This window comes from Centroberyx gerrardi, chromosome 7 (genome assembly GCF_048128805.1).
Source record: "Centroberyx gerrardi isolate f3 chromosome 7, fCenGer3.hap1.cur.20231027, whole genome shotgun sequence".
Taxonomy (NCBI): domain Eukaryota; kingdom Metazoa; phylum Chordata; class Actinopteri; order Beryciformes; family Berycidae; genus Centroberyx; species Centroberyx gerrardi.
This window is the reverse complement of record NC_136003.1, coordinates 9,112,448-9,132,396: the sequence shown is the minus strand read 5'-3', so window position 1 is coordinate 9,132,396 and position 19,949 is coordinate 9,112,448. Positions and strand designations below refer to the sequence as shown.

The 19,949-nt window shown below is 43.0% G+C and overlaps 1 protein-coding gene across 3 annotated transcripts in view; it reads left to right on the top strand.

The window, feature by feature from the left end:
* flii (FLII actin remodeling protein) overlaps positions 1-19,949 on the top strand; it is a 53,876-nt gene that overhangs the window by 2,876 nt on the left and 31,051 nt on the right. The window contains exons 3-31 of one of the 3 annotated variants that reach the window (XR_013504970.1): positions 771-842; positions 1,127-1,207; positions 2,006-2,253; positions 3,076-3,179; positions 3,511-3,686; positions 4,405-4,562; positions 6,366-6,450; positions 6,840-6,987; positions 7,222-7,352; positions 7,821-7,928; positions 8,538-8,642; positions 8,953-9,132; positions 9,317-9,399; positions 9,676-9,750; positions 10,046-10,129; positions 10,538-10,709; positions 11,504-11,611; positions 11,844-12,035; positions 12,655-12,753; positions 13,295-13,384; positions 13,625-13,764; positions 14,030-14,252; positions 15,101-15,255; positions 15,381-15,441; positions 15,588-15,716; positions 16,226-16,332; positions 16,622-16,727; positions 16,974-17,039; positions 17,210-18,783. Coding sequence is in view for 2 of the 3 variants with exons in the window: in XM_071899901.2 (XP_071756002.2) it covers positions 771-842; positions 1,127-1,207; positions 2,006-2,253; positions 3,076-3,179; positions 3,511-3,686; positions 4,405-4,562; positions 6,366-6,450; positions 6,840-6,987; positions 7,222-7,352; positions 7,821-7,928; positions 8,538-8,642; positions 8,953-9,132; positions 9,317-9,399; positions 9,676-9,750; positions 10,046-10,129; positions 10,538-10,709; positions 11,504-11,611; positions 11,844-12,035; positions 12,655-12,753; positions 13,295-13,384; positions 13,625-13,764; positions 14,030-14,252; positions 15,101-15,255; positions 15,381-15,441; positions 15,588-15,716; positions 16,226-16,332; positions 16,622-16,727; positions 16,974-17,039; positions 17,210-17,344 (3,621 nt within the window). In the remaining variant the exon portion in view is untranslated. Of the gene's footprint in view, positions 1-770; positions 843-1,126; positions 1,208-2,005; positions 2,254-3,075; positions 3,180-3,510; positions 3,687-4,404; positions 4,563-6,365; positions 6,451-6,839; positions 6,988-7,221; positions 7,353-7,820; positions 7,929-8,537; positions 8,643-8,952; positions 9,133-9,316; positions 9,400-9,675; positions 9,751-10,045; positions 10,130-10,537; positions 10,710-11,503; positions 11,612-11,843; positions 12,036-12,654; positions 12,754-13,294; positions 13,385-13,624; positions 13,765-14,029; positions 14,253-15,100; positions 15,256-15,380; positions 15,442-15,587; positions 15,717-16,225; positions 16,333-16,621; positions 16,728-16,973; positions 17,040-17,209; positions 19,349-19,949 lie in introns of those variants that run through there. The other 2 variants (XM_071899902.2, XM_071899901.2) reach the window with 2 other exon arrangements.

Below are 19,949 nucleotides of genomic sequence, written 5' to 3'. Positions count from 1 at the left end.
ATTATTATTGTTATTATTATTATTATTAATCATAGAGTTAGTGGTGTTGTTGTTGTTGTTGTTGTTAGTAGTAGTAGTAGTAGTAGTACTGGTAGTAATATTGGTATTATTATTATTATCGGCAATAGTGTTTTCATTACACTTTTGTTCCTTATAGTCTGCTATGTTATCAACGTAGATTTATCCAATCCATGCCATTCTCCATCACCACACTGCTGAAGGCAGTATTGTCCCTCTCTGATTAGTCAAAAATATACCAGTGTTTCCCCTTAAAAGTTTGAGTTATGGAGGAGATCATACCAGCAATTCGATGCATTCCAGTTTTATCAGTCAAACTTGTGAAACCCCACCTGGCTGAGATCACACACGCACCCACACACACATGCTTTAATCCTGAATATCTCTGATAGGATTATCTAATCTAAACCTCCTAAATCTGTGTTCAGCAGGCCCTGGTGAAAAGATGATCTCTATGCTAAAATGCTTGATCTTACATGGTGTAGATAAATAAGATTAGTCTGCTATCACTGTTAGCCATCACAGTGTCCGGTGTGTTTACCTGAACATCTGCCTTGCATTTTATCCTGTTTGCAGTGAGGCATTAGTGCAATTGGTACATTTCACAACAGAGTTCAGTACGCCTTGTAGGGCATACTTGTGTCAGTGTGGTTTTAGATTGTGTGTGTGTGTGTGTGTGTGTGTTTGTGCACTTGCAGTGCTCTGTGTATCTGTAACTGAAATCTCTTTCTGTGTTTTTCCTCCCTTTTCAGGAGCATCTTTCAGTGAGTCACAACAGCCTGACAACCTTGCATGGAGAACTGTCCAGCTTACCTAACCTACGGGTAACTCTCTCTCACACACACACACACATACTGTACACATAAACATAAACATACCCATAAGACACATAGAGATATTGGTATAAACAGCATATTCTAGACTTTTTTGTTTGTTAATTCTATTGGTTTTGATTGAATGCTTTGACAAGCTCACTTGGGTTTTCTGGCCCAAACACCATTCTGTTAACTTGTGTTGTCTTTGTGCAATGTTGCAGATTTTTTTATACAAATCTATAATCTACACTGAGATATAATAATGTCCTAAATGTGTTTCATTATGTGTGCAGGCGGTGGTAGCCAGAGCCAACAACTTGAAAAACTCTGGAGTCCCAGATGACATCTTTCAATTGGACGACCTCTCTGTGCTGGTACACAAATAAGATTTAATATGTCTTCACTCACCAACTCTGTCCCCCAGTGTCCCCTTCTCTCCTTACCACACCCTTGACTTCCTTGCAGCCTGCCTCCACTTATCCAACAACACCCTTTCCCTTATTTCTTACGCTCCAGTGCCTTTATTCTTTACACCTCTATCAGGCCTTTCCTGAACCCCCTTCTTTTTCCATAGCCATATTTCCACTGAGGTGACTCACTGCTGTAATTGCTTTTCACCACACTAGTATATTTACTTTGCCAGAGGGTACGGCAAGGCATAGTGAAATATGCCTAGGACAGTCAGCAACTTTTACTATTGGCTGCGTCATTCTCCTGCCAAGCCATGCTCGATAAAGCAAGGTCAGTTTGGAAGTGTGTTGGCTTTGCAGTCAGTTTCCCAGGTGTCAATTACAGGATCAGACTGTCCTTAATCCAGTTGTATAAAATAGGATCGTTCCACTTCAGAGACCCACAACAGGGGGTTGGACCTATTTATTCTGTTCTCTCTCAGTTAACCCTTGGTGCAAGGATTGATAGTATAAGCTGTACATCTGGCTACTGTGTGAGACTTGGAAGTGATTCAGACTATTTAACAGAGGTCCCTTATATGTGTAGCCCACTTTTTCTAGAGCTTGTATGTATTGTTTATCTTTATACTCTCGCTTTCTTTCGATCCCTCTTATTTAATTCAATTTGAAGCTTTGCTGTCCCGAAAAATAAATTTGTTATGCAGACAACAAAAACACAGTGGACAGGGTGTTCACCCAACACATTCCCTCCTTGTCCTTCAGGACCTGAGCTACAACCAGCTGACGGAGATCCCCAGGGACCTGGAAAACAGCAGGAACATGCTGGTGCTGAATCTGAGCCACAACGGCATTGACTCCATCCCCAACCAGCTGTTCATCAACCTGACAGACCTGCTGTATCTGGACCTGAGCGACAACAAGCTGGACAGCCTGCCGCCCCAGATGAGACGCCTGGTCCACCTGCAGACGCTCATACTAAACAACAACCCACTGATGCACGCCCAGCTGCGGTAAAGATGGCAGTGCCCCCCCCACCCCCCCACCCCACCCCACACCCAACATCTACCAAAAATTCTACAGGAACCCACACTTAAAGCTGCTCTGGGCAAGATTTTTCTGTAATACACACATTTTATCAGCTTAAATTACAATGTGGGGCTGCAGCAGAAAAGATTGTTCCGTCCCCTTAATGGAGATGCTATAGATTCAGCCTATTTACCCAAATTATTATTATTTGGGTGTCAGAATGAGCACTGGCGGGAAACCTCGGTGCACAGGAAGTGACTAATACCACCACTAAGAAGAAGACATTTATGTCCTGGGAGTGTGCAGTTTGCTGAAATTATGTTACATGATTGCTGGGCACTGCAGTCCTCTAAATACAAGGAATATCTTGCTGCTATTTGTGTGAAATTGACTAGTGCAGCTTTAATAACCCATATTTATGAACTGCTACAAGGTTCTAACTTGTTATTATGTGCTTGAGAGGATCACCTCAATGAGAGCCGAGCTCTGTGTGTTGGTTGGTGTTCTTTAGGCCGTGCAGAGCCCTGTGGGCCCTGCATAATGGAAATACAGTGTGCACTCATACACCAGGCAATAAGGTAGAAGTCACACAAGAATGAGCCACCTGTAGGTTGGTGCGCAGTATATTGACATACTAGGAAATAGATCTGTGATTTTGTAACTGTTATGGCTAAGTCAACGCATGAATTAAAAATATTTTGTTCAGCAATTATAGGTTAAAACTTAATGGTAAATTGAGTTACAAAGCAACATTGTACCCTTGTTTTTGAGTGCTAACTGTCGGCTCTGTGTGTGTGTCTGAGCAGCCAGCTGCCAGCCATGGTGGCACTACAGACTCTCCATCTGAGGAACACCCAGAGGACCCAGAGCAACATGCCCACCAGCCTGGAGGGACTGACACACTTAGCAGGTAACACTCATATGCACACACACACACACACACACACACACACACACACCATTCTCTATATACATCATCTTATCTCTCCCAGGCCACTTGTGTAACAACCTGACACATTTTCCAGCTTGCCTTTACCTCTTGGCACTTAGACCTGTACTTTTTCTTCAGATACAGATTTTCACAAATGCATACTCCTATATGTATCATCACTCTCTGTCTCTCACTATCCCTGACTCGGATACTAGACCACCAGCGACACTCACACGCTGTGATACACTCCTTTGCTTAAATGTACAAACACACTTATATGCTCTCCCTCTCTTCCTTGTCTCTCTCCCAGATGTGGACCTGTCATGTAACGATCTGACTCGGGTGCCAGAGTGTCTGTATTCGCTGGGCAGTCTAAAGAGACTCAACCTGAGCAGTAACCAGATCTCAGAACTCTCCCTCTGCATCGACCAGTGGACTCAGCTGGAGACACTCAACCTCAGCCGCAACCAGCTCACCTCACTGCCTGTAAGGACGATGCATCACACACCTGTCTCCGCAAAGTACTTCTTCTCTAATTACCAGTGCTGACTGAGCACATGTTTTGGGGAAGTTGCGTAACAGGAGTTGTTGCAATATTAAAACTAGTTTTACTTTACGCTTTAACCAAAGTTGAAATGCTTTTTTCCTGTTAGTGTCAAGCCCCATCCTCTGTTCACATCCTCTCCATTAAAATAGTGAATGAAAGAATATTGAACTGTAGCTCTTTAGTGTCCAGTGGGAATGATGCTTCCTGCTCTGTTTTCTTTCAGAGCTGTAATGGCTCCATTTCAGTCTGCATGGCTGTCTTTCTACTACTACTGTCTATTGTTTTGTTTTGTTTTTTATCTGCTTATCTTTCCTACCTATGATCTTTATTTTTTCTGCATATTATCGGGCGGGAGGGTGGCCTAGTGATTAAAGAATACATCCTATAACCGCAACAGCCTAACCCTAACCCCTTTTTGTTTTGGATACGAGCATCACCTAAATGCCTAAAAATGTAAATGTAAAATATCACGTCTGCCCACTTCTCCTTTATATCTCTTTTAGAGAGCAATTGCTCGATTGGTTAACAGAGTGATTTACTAATCCGATGGGCTGTGGAGCTAGAATACTAGATTTTTCCAACTGGTTGTTTTTATACATTTCCAGTGCAATTTCTGCAAGCTGAAAAAAATATCTTTGTTAATGTGTCTCAATCCAGTCTGCAATCTGTAAGCTGTCCAAACTGAAGAAGCTGTATGTGAACTCTAACAAGCTGGACTTTGACGGGGTTCCATCAGGAGTGGGCAAGCTGGCCAGCCTCACCGAGTTCATGGCTGCCAACAACAACCTTGAGCTCATTCCCGAGGGGCTCTGCAGGTGAGCTTAAAACACACACACACACACACACACACACACAAAGATTAGCTATACTCTGATCAGCTGCCAATCATCAAAACATCCAATTTTCATTCTACATTGTTAGATTGGTAGTCTCTAAATTGGCTGATCAGAAGAGCCAATCCTCTGTTGTAAAAAACACTGACATTTAGCTAATGGCAGGTTTTAGCACTACAGTCAATTCTTTATTCATCAAAGGAAAATGCTATAATGGTTGCCTACAGCATGTCAATGTTTGATGGTAGCTTTGGCCATGGCCTTGTATATGGCATAGCATAGGCTATTATTTATAACGTGACAGGGTTTCTTTTTTTCCCTTATAACCTTTATAGACTAAAAAGAGAATAGGTTATGCTGCAGCACTTTTTGATAGCAGATTCCCTCCTCTAATATGCTTTCTTAAAAAGCAGTGCCCATATAAAGCACCATTTTCTACATTTCACGCTGCCGCATTGCACTGCGTAGGTTGATATTGGTATTTGCTGATTCTGTTTTCTTTAGGGCTGGGTATCGTTCAAAAATTTTCGGTACCGATACCTTGACTTCGATACCGGTTCCTGAACAATACTTTTTTCGGTACTTTACTCTCTCTGTAATAACAAAAATATAATTTCAGTTGTAAAAAATAAGTCCAAACTTCTGAATTTCAACATTGTTATTTATTTAGAACATTGTTATTTATTTAGAACCTTTTTACACACCACACAAAATAAAACCCCTCCCTACCTCCCTCTCCCCTCCCTCTCCCCTCCCAAACCCGTCCCTACAACCTTCAACCTGTCACAGTCTGTCACCACCAGGGCATAGCGTGAGAACGCTGTTGTGTGTGTCCCAGAGGAAGCACATGTAATATCCTTCCCAAGATCTAGGAGTTGTAGCAGCGAGGTTAACAATGAACGCGGTCACTGCCCTGTGGCATTCACTGACTCTCTGGCGGGGTAACGACGTCTTCTGCCCCAGGGTGAAGGGTGTAACCTCAGCGGCTCTCACTGTGATACGAGGGCGGGTTGAGAGTGGGACAGGGTGACCTGTCAATGAAAGCAAGAGTGTAAACAACACGACTCACGAGCTGATGATAATGATAATGCTAGTAAAAATGCTAAGCTAACGTCAGCCAAGACAATGAAAAAAACCCAGTTATATCCAACAACAACTTATCCAACTAGCTAATTAATTACCTGAACATGTCGATGAAGTTGTCGATGCCTCACTTAAAGTTTCGTCGTCCATGGAGGGTTCAACTTCTCCGGCGCTGGCTGCAGGCTAACGTTAGCTGCAGCTGCTGCGGGGGACTTGGCTTTCAGGCTATCAAATACGGTAGGCTACACTCTTCAGCTTTTAGAAATATTTTGTGTTTGACCAGGTGTTTCCTCAGGTTAGACGTGTCGCCATGGCCAGCTTTGCATTTCGCATCACAAATATTGCAGCGAGCGTTGTCTGCGTCAAGTTTTGAAAAGTGTACCCACACTTAGGACCGCTTTCGGCTCGCCATTGCCCTGACAACAAGCAACAAGCTGCAGGGGTGACGTAATCTCGCTCTCGTAGTCTCACTCTCTCTCTTTCTCTCTACTCTCTCACCCAGATGCGCTCTCAGGTACCGAAATTTGGCACCGATTGATTTTACGTGAATCGGTACTCGGTAGTACCGACGTAATTCGGTCGGTGCCATAAAAGTATCGAAGTTCGGTACCCAGCCCTAGTTTTCTTACATATTTTATTACTGATAGCAGCACAAGAATATGAGTTTATGTGATTACAGTATTTCCTTTTGTTGTTGTCTAGGTGTGGTAAGCTGAAGAAGCTGGTGCTGAATAAGAACCGTCTGGTAACATTGCCTGAGGCCATCCACTTCTTGACTGACTTAGAGGTACAGTACTAAACCCACTCACAAAGTACATGCATAATACTACACTCAAGCTATCTTAACAAAGAGCATTTATACTGGGTTAATGGTGGAGCTGATTTGGATTTGATTACTGTATAAAGATGTCAAGCCTCAGAAAAGGAGGATTAAAATATCCTGGTTCTGACCCACCTTACAACCTGGTAGAAAAGCAGGGGAAAAGCTCTACCTGACCTGGTATTTGTTATGTGTAAAGTAAAGCTAGAGAAACTGACTCGAGACCTTTTCTGAATCGTTGGGTTTCACTATTCAATTGCGCATATATTGCACTCAGTAAAATCTCAAATTTTAGAATTAGTTCTCACTGCCCACTGCACACACAAACTGTTTCCCTCTAATGCACCTCTCTGTAGATCCTGGATGTGCGTGAGAACCCCAACCTGGTGATGCCTCCTAAGCCAGTTGACCGGACAGCAGAGTGGTACAACATCGACTTCTCCCTACAGAACCAGCTACGGCTGGCCGGGGCCTCACCCGCTACTGTAGCTGCTGCTGGAGGAGGTGTGTGTGTATGTCTGTGTCTGTGTGTGTGTGTGTGTGTGTGTGTGGGTGCGCGCGTGCGCGCATACATGTATAATTGTGTACATTAATATGTTTTAGGAGTGTTACATTTTGAGCCAGTGCCTCTGCTACTATCATAAAGCCAATGTGTGTGTTTGTGTCTTTTCTGGAGACTGAACTCTGTATCTTTATGTTGGCAACTGTGTTAAAATGACTGTGTGTGCGCATGTCAAGGAGCCAGCCCACGTGACCCCCTGGCGAGGAAGATGAGGTTGAGGAGGAGGAAGGATTCTGCTCAGGACGACCAGGCAAAGCAGGTGCTGAAGGGCATGAGCGACGTCGCACAGGAGAAGAAGCACATGGAGGTAAGCAGAGAGATAATGGAGGAAAAAGGAGAGTGGAAAGAAGGACCAGGAAAAATAATCACGTAGAGGTCAATGGTTTCCATTTATGCAAAAGGACATGGCAGTATCAATGTCAAGGTTAGGGATTTGTTTCCTACTGGTGCCTGTCGTGCTAAAAATACCTGCAGTCATGATACTGTAAGGTGCTTTGGATAAAAGCGCCCACCAAATTGGGGGATTGGCTGTTGCATCACATTATGTTTTATTTCTGTTCCTCTTAATACATCCATGGTTTATGCAGATGATGACACTGCTCCCATGACTTTGTTTACATTCAAAAGTTTTACCCATGCAATAATGCTTGACAATTCCTTGTCATGGTGTTTGTAAGATACAAGAAGAAGAGTCAGGAAAGGATCAGAAGAGGAGTATAAACAGAATAGGGTGGTTTTCCGTTTTATTAAACTAGAATTCTGTTGATTTTTGCAGGAGAACGGGGATCTGAAATATGGCGATCTAAAAACACGCCGCTGGGACAAGAGTCTAGAGAAGCCTCATCTGGACTACTCTGAGTTCTACATGGAGGACGTGGGGCAGGTATGTGTGTGTGTGTGTGTGTGTGTGTCAGTGACATTTATTAATTGCCAGGATCTGATGTACCTATCTGTGGGGGTATTTAGTGTGAGTGCCTGTGTATCTCTGATGTGAGAGGAAAGGGGAGTGGGTGAGAGCAGGTATGTCATTGGGGTTGCTCCTATCACAGATTGAATTTGGCCCAAAATGCCTCCAGAAGGATCAACAGTTATTGCTGTCATTCCAGAAAAGTAAGTTTAGGCGCATAGTCGACATTTCAGTCACCTTTAAATCCATATGAATGGGGTTGGCTCTAGCCTGAAGGGTAAAGAAGCAGTAACCAGAATGTTGCTGGTTCGACTCTTTGGACCAGCTAGGATAATTTAGATGAGGAAAGTGAATGAGGTATGATGCTTTCCACTCCCTCATCACATCAATCCCATCAATACAAGACCATGGCAGCACTGGGCAGCTAATACCCCAGTTGTGCTTTTAGTCAACCAGCTGGGTTATAAAAGTGTTAAATTCAAACTTAAAAACAAATTGTAGTGATTGTTGATATCTTGGTTCAGGTTTTGCTATCTTTCTTTGTACAAATGTCAACATTTCTGTCTTTCAAACTTCTCCCTACAGGTTCCAGGTGTGACAGTGTGGCAGATAGAGAACTTTGTTCCCATGCAGGTGGAAGAAGCTTTCCAGGGCAAGTTCTACGAGGCTGACTGCTACATCATCCTCAAGGTAACACATAAAATCTACTGTCACTTAGATAATCTGTCAGTCATTACTTGGGTTTGCATGGATTCAACTTGGCTAGCGTTAGAATGTCTTATGTTTTCTTGTTGGTGCCAAGTCAAAGTTTGCCTTTAACACATTTCACATAGATGCTGCGCTGTTTGTGTTTCCAAGCGAGGGAATTTTAGATGTTTGTATGTTAACTACAAGACTTTATCCAGTCTCTTTCTCCTACTGATCTTACTGTCTCCCTACACCATTCCCCTCCTCCCTGTATCCCTCCATTTTTCTCTCATTGTTCTCTCTCCCATTGTAGACCTTCCTGGATGACAACGGAGCGCTGAACTGGCAGATCTACTACTGGATTGGCCAGGAGGCCACGCTGGACAAGAAGGCGGGCTCTGCCATCCACGCCGTCAACCTCAGGAACCTCTTGGGAGCCGAGTGCAGGACGATACGCGAGGAAATGGGAGATGAGAGCGAGGAGTTCAGTGCCGTACGTGGAAACATACACACGAGCAAAGATGTCAGGGTGCACACAGACATACAGTACAGACAGATACTGGATACTTGGTGAAAGAAGAGCAGCTAACTAAGAATCCTTCCCGGTTTATACAACTGCTACATGCTGTTCTAATTGACAGTGTCTCTTTGTCTATATCTGCTGTGTTTGTGTGTAGGTGTTTGATAATGAGATCTCCTACATTGAGGGAGGAACAGCCAGTGGCTTCTACACTGTGGAGGACACAAACTATTCTGTTAAGTAAGATGAGAACAGTTTTTTCAAAAACCTATTCCTGTTGTACTCTATTTGCCTTTTATCCTTTTAAGCCTGTTTATGAAAGTCGTGTCTGACTTTTTTGTTCTTTTCTTTTCTTTTTGTAACGTCTATGTAAAATCTGATTCTTGCAAATTCAATCTAGAAGTATTTGAGCATCCTGTTATTTCAGCTACTTAGTCATTAGCTATATGTCTCTGTTCTGTTAAAGATTGGTCTGAAAGCTTTCTTACCAGGTCTTAACCCCTGCGTGTTTTCCAGGTTGTACAGAGTTTATGGCAAGAAAAACATCAGGCTGGAGTCTGTACCTCTGAAGGCCTCCTCCCTCGACCCACGGTGAGAAACACCTGCACACACACACCCCCTCTGGCACATACACTACATGATACACACTCGCATGCATACTCTCGCACACCCTCCAACACACCCACTCTTTCCCTCACAAGCGTGGATCTCTCCTTATTAATTGTCTTTGCATCCCTTTCTCTCTCTGTTTGACATACACACTGCATTCATTCTGGATTTTCTGTACTTGATTTTTATAACTGTTTTCTGATGTGTGTGCCTTTCTCGCTTAGTGTGACACCGAGAGTGTTGTGTAGCTAACATCCTGTCCTTCCTTCCCTGATAGTTTTGTCTTCCTGTTGGACACGGGGCTGGAGATCTTTATCTGGAGAGGAGCCAACGCTACGCTCAGCGGCACCACCAAGGCCAGGCAAGAGCATAGACACATCACACTATTATGATTTGTGTTTTTTATCTGTTGGGGCCAATCATACATCTTCGCTATGTAATAAAGTTTTGTACTGTAAATCATTAAGGAGCACAAACATTTTGTCCATCTAGCTACCCTCAAGAACATGACTAAGAATGAAAACTCAAAATTGTTACATAGAAGCTACAGAGCTGAGGAGGAGATACTAAGCAGGTTTTATTGGGATTCATTCCTTTGTCAATTGTATGTATTTTTTGTTGTTCTCAGTCATATTGACATTTGTGTGTTTATTTTTCACAGTTAGGTCTGGGCTTAGGGTTAAGGTTTGGCTTAAGGCATGATTCCAGATGATAAGTGCGGTAATTCAAACCTGTGTGTTTGTGTGTGTGCATTGTTCTCGTCCCCCAGGCTATTTGCAGAGAAGATCAATAAGAATGAGCGTAAGGGGAAGGCAGAGATCACTACCCTGGCACACAGCCAGGAGCCTCCAGGGTTCTGGGAGGTACTGGGAGGACAACCAGAGGAGATCAAGAAACACGTACCAGACGACTTCTCTCCTATCAGACCTAAGCTATACAAGGTAAACCTTTTTAAATAACATTTTCTTACAGTAATGCTACTCCATACCTGGCAACTGATTATAAAATAAAGTCCTAGTTATGGTGGACTAGATGCGATCAGTGTTGATAGTAGGTGTGGAGAGGGATGATTCTGTGATGCCAGGATATACTGTTGAGCTTTCTGGAGGTGTCATAGGCCTAAACCAACGTAACATCAGCAATAACAGGCGCCCACTTGAGAACCGCCCCCACCTTTACTCTGACATCCAAGCTAACGCTAGGTACTCACCCTGAGAGAGAGTTACAGCAGTAACTGCGTATTTGTAAGTTGTCCATAATGACATGGGATAGGCAAAATAACAGGAACATCTCATGGAAAAGGACTTTAACTTTGAATTAACTGAATCACAATTAAAAAGGCAACTACACAGGCTAGTTGTATTAAGTTGAATGCCATTTAACTGTGTGTCAGCTTTAAAAGAGGTCTGATCATCCTCATTTTTATATGTGCATTTTCAAAGCTACATGAGGTAACTAACAGTGTTTCAAAGAGGCCAAATAGTCTGTGGTGTAATTGCATGTGCATTGGTCACAAAATTGCAAAATGATTTGATGTAGCAAGTGGAGCAGTCTCAAAAATCATGATAACAAACCACAATGGCATAGGCACAATGATCACAAGTCGAAGCTCGCAGACAGGGATACACACTTGACGGCGTAGTTGCTAAACACCACAAAAATATGGCTTCCAAAATGACCTCAGAACTGAATCACCACCTGCATTGTGTGTTTGTTTGTCGTTGTTTGTGTGTAGGTGGGCCTGGGGCTGGGCTACCTGGAGCTGCCTCAGATTAACTACAAGCTGTCAGTGGAGCACAAAGACTGCAAGGTCAAACTGGACACCATGCCAGAGCTTAGACTGGTATGTTTATCTGCTGCGTAATCACAAGGCAGTATGGTTTTATTGTGAAATAATGGCACAAGGATATGTTTAAAATGCAAAGCAGTGCAGACTGAAGGTCAGTCACCGATGTGCTTATTCTCCCTATTTCCCTACCTCCCTTCTTTCCTCCTTCTCATCCTCTCTTTCTCTTTGCCTGGCTTCCTCCTTTCCTCCCACTCATCTCTCTCCTTCTTTCCTTCCCTCCCACCAGCTGCAAACTCTGCTGGACACTAAGTGTGTGTACATCCTGGACTGCTGGTCTGATGTGTTTATCTGGATCGGGAGGAAGTCTCCCCGTCTGGTCCGAGCCGCTGCTTTGAAACTGGGCCAGGAGATCTGCTCCATGCTGCACCGGCCCAAACACGCCTGTGTAACTCGCAACCTGGAGGGCACAGAGTGCCAGGTAACAGCATACAGACAGAAAATATACAGACACACACACCACCCTTCATGCTGCACCAATCACACCTGTGCTGTTTTTGCTGGTGTGACCCCTAGACGATGAAACAAACTTCTTGAATGTGTTGGGAAAGCACAATTTATTGCTATATTTAAAAATCAGTAAGATCCACTTTTACTCTATGGCCTATGTGTTTTACCTGCATTTTTGTAGTGTGCTTTTTGTCTGTTTGGATTGTGTCTTAGTCTGTTTTTCTTTTAACCTTGTGAAGTGTTTTGTAAGAGTGTTTTGTGTTTAAGGCGCTGTATAAATAAAGTTGACTGGGCACTTGCAATTTCACACACAGACGCATGCACACTGACAAACACACAAACAGGTAAACTCATGCACATGTCTGCAGGGATACAAATTTACTTACAAGAGTGTAACAACATGTGCTGAGAAATGTAATGTTTGTCCTTGAGTTGTTTTTACACCCTTGTAAATACATTGTGTATTAGGGAAAAGTACCTAGACAGTATTATTGTGTACACCTAATGCATTTCCAAAGGTTCACACTGGTTGAATCAAACTCTTCTCTTCTCTTCTCTTCTCTTCTCTTCTCTTCTCTCCTCTTCTCCAGGTGTTTAAGTCTAAGTTTAAGAATTGGGATGACGTGTTGAAGGTGGACTACACCAGAGCAGCTGAGACTGTACAACAGAAGGACAACCTACAGGGCAAGGTCAGTGATGTGTGTGTTTGTCAGGAAAGGAATGTGAGAAATGAATATGCATGCTGAGATAGCAGGCCACCAGCCAAATGCTAGTTAAACTTTATCTAAATGCACTTTATCACAACCATTGTTTAGTGGTCCTGTTCTGTTCTGTTCTGAACGTCTAGTTGGCTATTAAAATAGGTCAAGTCTCTCAAAATGTGGGATTTACCAGTGACACTGTGGTGTGTAGACAAAAAACTTTGTTTGCTGCCCCTGTAGGAAGTAAACAGTTTGTTGATATCAACAGGACTAATACGGATAAATAAAGGTTGAATGACACATTACGAGTTACTATTAAACCAATGAGTCATCTTAAGACTGTTGCTCACAAAATAGTCATGTTTTTGAGGGTGGGATCATCTGCATTTTCGAAATATTGACTGATGTGTTTGAGAATCAAAGCCCTCATACGTATACATCGTATGTGTGCATTTGTCTGGCGTGCAGGCATAGCTGCTTGTGTCTGGTGAGTGCAGGAAGTGTGTTTTATCTGCGTTTTCTCTCCCAGGTGAAGAAAGATGCGGAACGGAAAGACCAGATGAAAGCTGACCTCACAGCTCTCTTCCTTCCCCGGCAGCCACCCATGCCCCTCACTGAGGTAACACACACACACACACACACACACACATACAGGGCTTTTCCTCTCCATATAAATCGTTATTCCACCGAGGTGAAACACAAAAACATTCCTTCCATGAGCTTCTGCTTCTACGGTGAAGATGTAGATTTTTACATCCCCAAAATAACTTGACTCGTGTAAAAACGATCACCCATCACTGAATCTGAACTTGGTGAGAGAACGATTTCCATAAACAACAGAATGACCTTTTCTCTCTAGGCCGAACAGATGATGGAGGAGTGGAACGAGGACCTGGATGGGATGGAGGGATTTGTGTTGGAGGGTAAGAAGTTTGCTCGTCTGCCAGAGGAGGAGTTCGGACACTTCAACACACAGGACTGCTACGTCTTCCTCTGCAGGTATGTGTGTGTGTGTGTGTGTAGGTGAGTGGGTGGGGTGTTCAAGCAGGGATGAAAGGTGGGGTGGAACTGCAGCTCAATTCAGTTCTTCTGCATTTCAGCTGAATAAAAGAGTGCGTGTCTGTATGTCTCGTCATATATCTGTGTGTGTGTTTGCAGCGTAGAGACATAGAAGGAAAGTGAGAAAATGACCTTAATGCTGTTCTATTATTCTATTCTATTATATCATTCTGGTGTCTGATTATTTCCAACTGTGCTTCCTTAGATACTGGGTGCCTGTGGAGTACGAGGATGATGAGAAGGAGAAGAAGGGGAAGAAGGGGGGCGAAGGGGGCGAAGGAGAGGAGGAGGAGGACAAACAGCCGGAGGAGGACTTCCAGTGTGTGGTGTACTTCTGGCAGGGCAGGCAGGCCTCCAACATGGGCTGGCTCACCTTCACCTTCTCCTTGCAGAAGAAGTTTGAGAGTCTGTTCCCTGGCAAACTGGAGGTAAGGGGAATAGATTTGTACACAAACACACACAGAAAATAAAACCAATTATAGGGGAGATGTGTTATTTTTCTTTGGCACACGCACTCAAACTGAATGTGGGTGAATTGTGCTATTCATTTATGCCACACACACACACACACTCTTTAGCCCCTACTCCTTTGAAGCAAGGTACTTTCATCTACCTGGAGATCTAAAACATTTGTCCTTGTAAGCTAGAATTGAGATGCAATGGCCTTTTGTTGTACTGGGTTTATTTATCTAACAGTAAGAGGACTAGGTGTTCAGATGTGACAAAGAGGCTTGCCTGTGGGTGAAGTGTAATTTATTTCTTTTCATTTTACCTAAAATCTACAATGACAACCATATTTTAGAATGCAAAAACACCTATGATTCACAAGGGGAATGTGTTAAAGAAATTGCGGGGAGTGTCTGCCTCATTCTTTCCCTGCCGAACCACACTTTTGATGTCGTTTTTTATATCTAATTCTAAAGATTAGATTTTGTGAGATCATATCACTGTACTGTATGTCCTCACTTGGCCTGAAAATGGCTGTTATGCCTCTCCTGTGGCTGTATTTATGTAAATCTGTCTGCAGTACTTTTTATCTGCTCCTCCCCTCTCTCTATCCATTGCTTGTGTAGAAAGTAAAAGTGTGTCCTTTCAAGGGTGGAATCTCAATAGAGTAGTCGGGTGAACTCAGTCGTATAGAGATGAAGTGGCCGCATTGCATCCAGAAATATGTAGAACTGTAATCACAATATGAGCCTGACCGCTTCCATATGCGGTTTTGAAAAATCATTGCATTGAAATGACAAGTGTAACCAAAGGCTGTATCTCTGTTTAGGTGGTGCGTATGACCCAGCAGCAGGAGAACCTCAAGTTCCTGTCCCATTTCAAGAGGAAGTTCATCATCCACAAAGGGAAGAGGAAACAGAAGACCGACTCCGCCCAGCCCTCCCTCTACCACATACGCACCAATGGCAGCGCTCTCTGCACCAGGTAGACACGACCCACATATTGTCAGGAGCACCAGCGCTCTCTCAAACAATGGGCACAAGCGTCAGTTCTCCATAACCATTTTTTCCTTTTTTTTCCACAAAATCTTCTGTACGTCTCTCTTTCAGGACCATCCAGATTGGAACAGACTCCAGCAATCTCAACTCAGAGTTCTGCTTCATACTCAAGGTGGGGATTGCTTTATTTTGGTAGCTTTCTCCTCTGCGTCCCCCGCTACTGCTGTACTGTCTGAATAAAGAACAAAAAATGTCCTCTCTTCTTAAAAAAAACAACAAAGACTTTGGCTTCTCTGTAACGGTATGTGTTTGCTGCAGGTACCATTTGAGAGCACAGACAACCAGGGCATCGTTTACACCTGGGTGGGCAGAGCTGCTGACCCTGATGAAGCCAAACTGGCGGAGGACATAATGAACAGCATGTTCGACGACACGTACAGCAAACAGGTAAGGGTGTGTGTGTGTGTGTGTGTGTGTGTGCCTTTTTGTGTGAGTATAAGAAATTCCTAAAATCATCTGTTTTCATTACCTTTTACTAATCATTCTTTATCCAAGTGGAATTCCTCTTAGTTATTCTCACTTAGTTTCTCCAATACCTTTATAGGCTGATAAGGATTGGAAGTGTTTGCACTAAAGAAGGGAGACAGTCAAGGCTAAAGACATTCTGGCCTTGACTAAAAGGCCCTTAAATCTTATCTATAGGACTGACCACTTCCCTCTATGTGAAATGTGTATTCCAGGTTCGAGACAGATTGTTGCCTATGTATGATGTTTCATCTCTCCCTACAGCTGTAATACATTTTGGGCATGGTGTGTCTGCCTATTATTTAAATGAATATTGAGATGTCTTCTATAGAACCCCAACACCTTTGTGTATGTGTGCTTGCAAGTATGTTTTGTCAAACCAATCTATAAATAAGACAATCTGTTTACCTGTGTATCTGTCTGTCTCCTAGGTGATCAACGAGGGGGAGGAGCCAGAGAACTTCTTCTGGGTGGGGATTGGTTCTCAGAAGCAGTACGACGAAGACGCAGATTACATGAAATACGCTCGGCTCTTCAGGTGAGTTGCGTATGGGACGTCAAAACATTTAGAATGGACTGAAACGCCGTTGAAATCAGCATTCTGGAGTGGATATTTGACTGGAACATTTAAGATGGCTGACATACAAGTTTGAATAATCTCAGACATGAGCATCGGTGGAAATGTCTTTCTTTCTGATACTTTGTGACTCTCTCTCTGTGCAGGACTGAGTTTCACCCAGTTAGAGGTCACAAGTTATTAGTTAAAAGAAATGTATGTATTAATAATACATTATTAACACTGTTATCCCTCCCTCTCCCTCCCTCAGGTGTTCCAATGAGAAGGGTTATTTCTCTGTGTCAGAGAAATGTTCAGACTTCTGTCAGGATGACTTGGCCGATGATGACATCATGCTGCTAGACAACGGCAAAGAGGTCATTATTTCTCATAACTACACTTGGGTTGAAATACTACTTCTGCTAACAATAATAATAAACTGAATTCATACTTCAATTGTTATAAACTCTTGAAACATTTTTCATTCTGAATTGATTGACCTGGCCTTCTGCAGTGTAATCGATGTGATTGCATTGTATTGTTTCAGATTCTGTATTACAATATTCTTCAGTCGGTCTCTCACTCACTCTAACTTTCTGTCTCCCTCCTCCCTCCTCTCTCAGGTGTACATGTGGGTCGGCACTCAGACCAGCCAGGTGGAAATCAAACTTAGTCTCAAAGCCTGCCAGGTAAATAAGAGTGTGTGTGCATATGCTGTATATATGTGTGTGTTTGTCTGCCTCTCTCTGTGCATGGTTGGCTGTCTCTGTCTGTTTGTGTTAGGTTTCTGTTTATACATTTTGTGTTTGTGTGTCTCTATCCAAATCCCATTCATTTCCTCTCCTCTCTTCCTCTCCAGGTTTACATCCAGCACATGCGCTCCAAAGACACCGAACATCCCCGGAAGCTGCGACTGGTCCGGAAGGGAAACGAGCCCCACTGCTTCACACGCTGCTTCCACGCCTGGGGAGCCTTCAAGACTCCCCCCGCATAGACACACACTCTCTCTCAGTCACACACACACACACACACACACACATAATCGCACATACAGACGTTTCGCTGCCATGTAGTTTTCTACCAGTAAGAAGATGATGTCTATGCCTAGCCCAGCTTTACCTGAAGCCCCGGCTCCCCCCCTCCCCCCCGTCCTGCTCAGCGCTACTGTTCAACAGCCTCTTGCCCAGCAGGTTCAAAACTCAAAACTCTAAACATCCATCTTGGTGGAATCCCCCTTTAATTTTCTCATTACAAGGAGGTTTGTTTGGTCTCAGCAGCCTAGAGATAACTAGAGATGGGGCAAGAGGCTGTCGGCTGTCTCTCTGCTTCCTGTCTTTGGGACAGACAGAAAAAAAAACATCACTTTTTTTTCTACAAGCTTTTTAGCAGCAGCAGGCCTGAATACTATTGTCGAACGAAAGAAGAGATTTATGTTTTGAGATGGGTCTAAAGGTGTACAGATGTTTTATAACGAGTCCGAGGGAGGCGAGTGTGTCCCGCTAACATATCGCTCTGCCCCGCTGGTTTCACCCGGCTTGCGCAGGGACAACGCTGCACTGCATGGTGGGTAGTTTTCATCGGAGGAGCGTTAAGTTCTCAGTCCTCCCAGCTGCGCAGTGCCATTTTTGCTCAAGTCACGTGAAGTCGGCTCTGAGGCAGATACTAAGGTTTTTAATCATTCACGTGTCGTCATTGAGGGACGGAACAGGAAGCAGCACTATCATTGTTTATCTGAGGAATGTTTGTCTATATATTTTTATTTGTCTTTTCTGTCATCATGAGGAATATGCTTTATGCGTGTGTTTACCCCAGGCGCCTTCATTGTCCCGCAGTCTCAGTTTGGTCATCCTTCTCACCTCCTCTCCAACATGGCCACTGATCTGAGTCAAGCTTCCCAAAGAGTGTCTAAGGCTAGATTTACACAGGAAAAGGGAAATTTCACTTTAAACCCTCTGTGACCAAAAGCTGTTATTCATTAACGGCTAGATGTGTGGAAAAACACATCTTGGTCACATAGTGTTAAAAATCTGACTTTCTTTTCCTGTGTAAATAAGTCCTTGTGGTACGATCATCTTAGCTCCATCGTATGCTAATGAGTGTTTTTACTTGTCATTGGTCCTGGTCTGCAGAGAGGAGGACGGGATGCCAGTTTTGGGGCGGTGGGACAGAGCCTTGTTTTACTTTAAGTTTAGGGACAGAGCTGTTTTAAATGTGCAATCAGTAAAGCACGGGAGAGACTGAAACGTTAGTACAAATACTGTTTTCTTTCTTCTGTCTACGTCACAGGCTGCGTTCAAATTGTCAAAATGATTCCTTCTTGCTTCTCTGTAGCCTTGGAGAGGTAAGAAGAGCTGAAGAGTTATTTTCCAAAACTCAAAATAATCCTTTTTGGAAAGAGAGTTCATTATTCTATATCATTTTACATGAAAAGGTGTCACTTTTTTCCAAACGGTGGATATCTCACTTTGGAACAAAACTCTTCAGTTGTTTGTTTTTTTGCCAATGCGAATACAATCCTAATGGGAGATCTTCTGCATCATATTAGAGACATATCTTGTGACCTCTGGTTCCACTGATCTCAGATCAGTATTTTGTTTTTATTACTAATGCTTAACAGGTGAGTTATGATAGGTTAAACTGATTCTAGATCTGTGCTACCAGGGTGAACTTTCAGAGTACATAACTGCTGCAGTGCTTCTCGTGATCATGTGACCCCCGTAGTCTGCAGGGATCGGTCCAAGCACCTGATGATAGAAATAGATATGATAGAAACCAACTATGTATTTACAAACAGCTGCAACAACCATCATTTTTTTTCTTTATACTGTATTTTCTTTTGGGTGAATTGTATGCCTGTTAGTGTGTTTGTTTGCTGACTGAGTCACACACACATGTATGTTTGTGTGTGTGTGTGATTACGTGCACATGCTCCTGATGCCACCTGCAGATGCTTTATTTATGTATTTTTTATGAAAAATAAAGTTTCACGTCACTATGAGCATTGGTATTTTGTTTTAATGTCATGTTAGTAATCACCCAGTGATTATAATTCAGATCTAAGTCCATAAATTCAGTTTTCTGCACACTGCCAATGGAGCAGCTGCAAATTGTAAATTGGTACGGCATGTTAAGTTTATTTACTTAATTTGCATAGTGAGAAAAACAAAGTAATAAAATACAGAGAAATAATAAAAATTTGTCAAGGTTAGACTAAAACCCCAAGGGGATTACAAACAAAAAATCAAAACATCTTAACAGAACATCATTTATAAAATATTTAAAATTCAACAGCCTTCATGCAGAAAATTGAACCATGAGGGGAAACAAGACTGTGGCGGAGTCGTGTGTGTTAGTGCAGTTAGATCTGAGGTTTGACTCCGATATCCACAAAGTCTCTACGAATGAGGTTCCAGTACACACAGAATTATCACACATGATGATGTCACACTGCTGCTTTAGGAGTAGACGGCTGAGCTGCTTGATCAGTTATCCATGATGAAATCCAAACATCAAGTAAACCAACAGCACCGGACTGAAGTTTCTTTACAGCCCAATATCAGATTAGTTTCAGATTTGAGATGCATATAAAAGTCGTATAA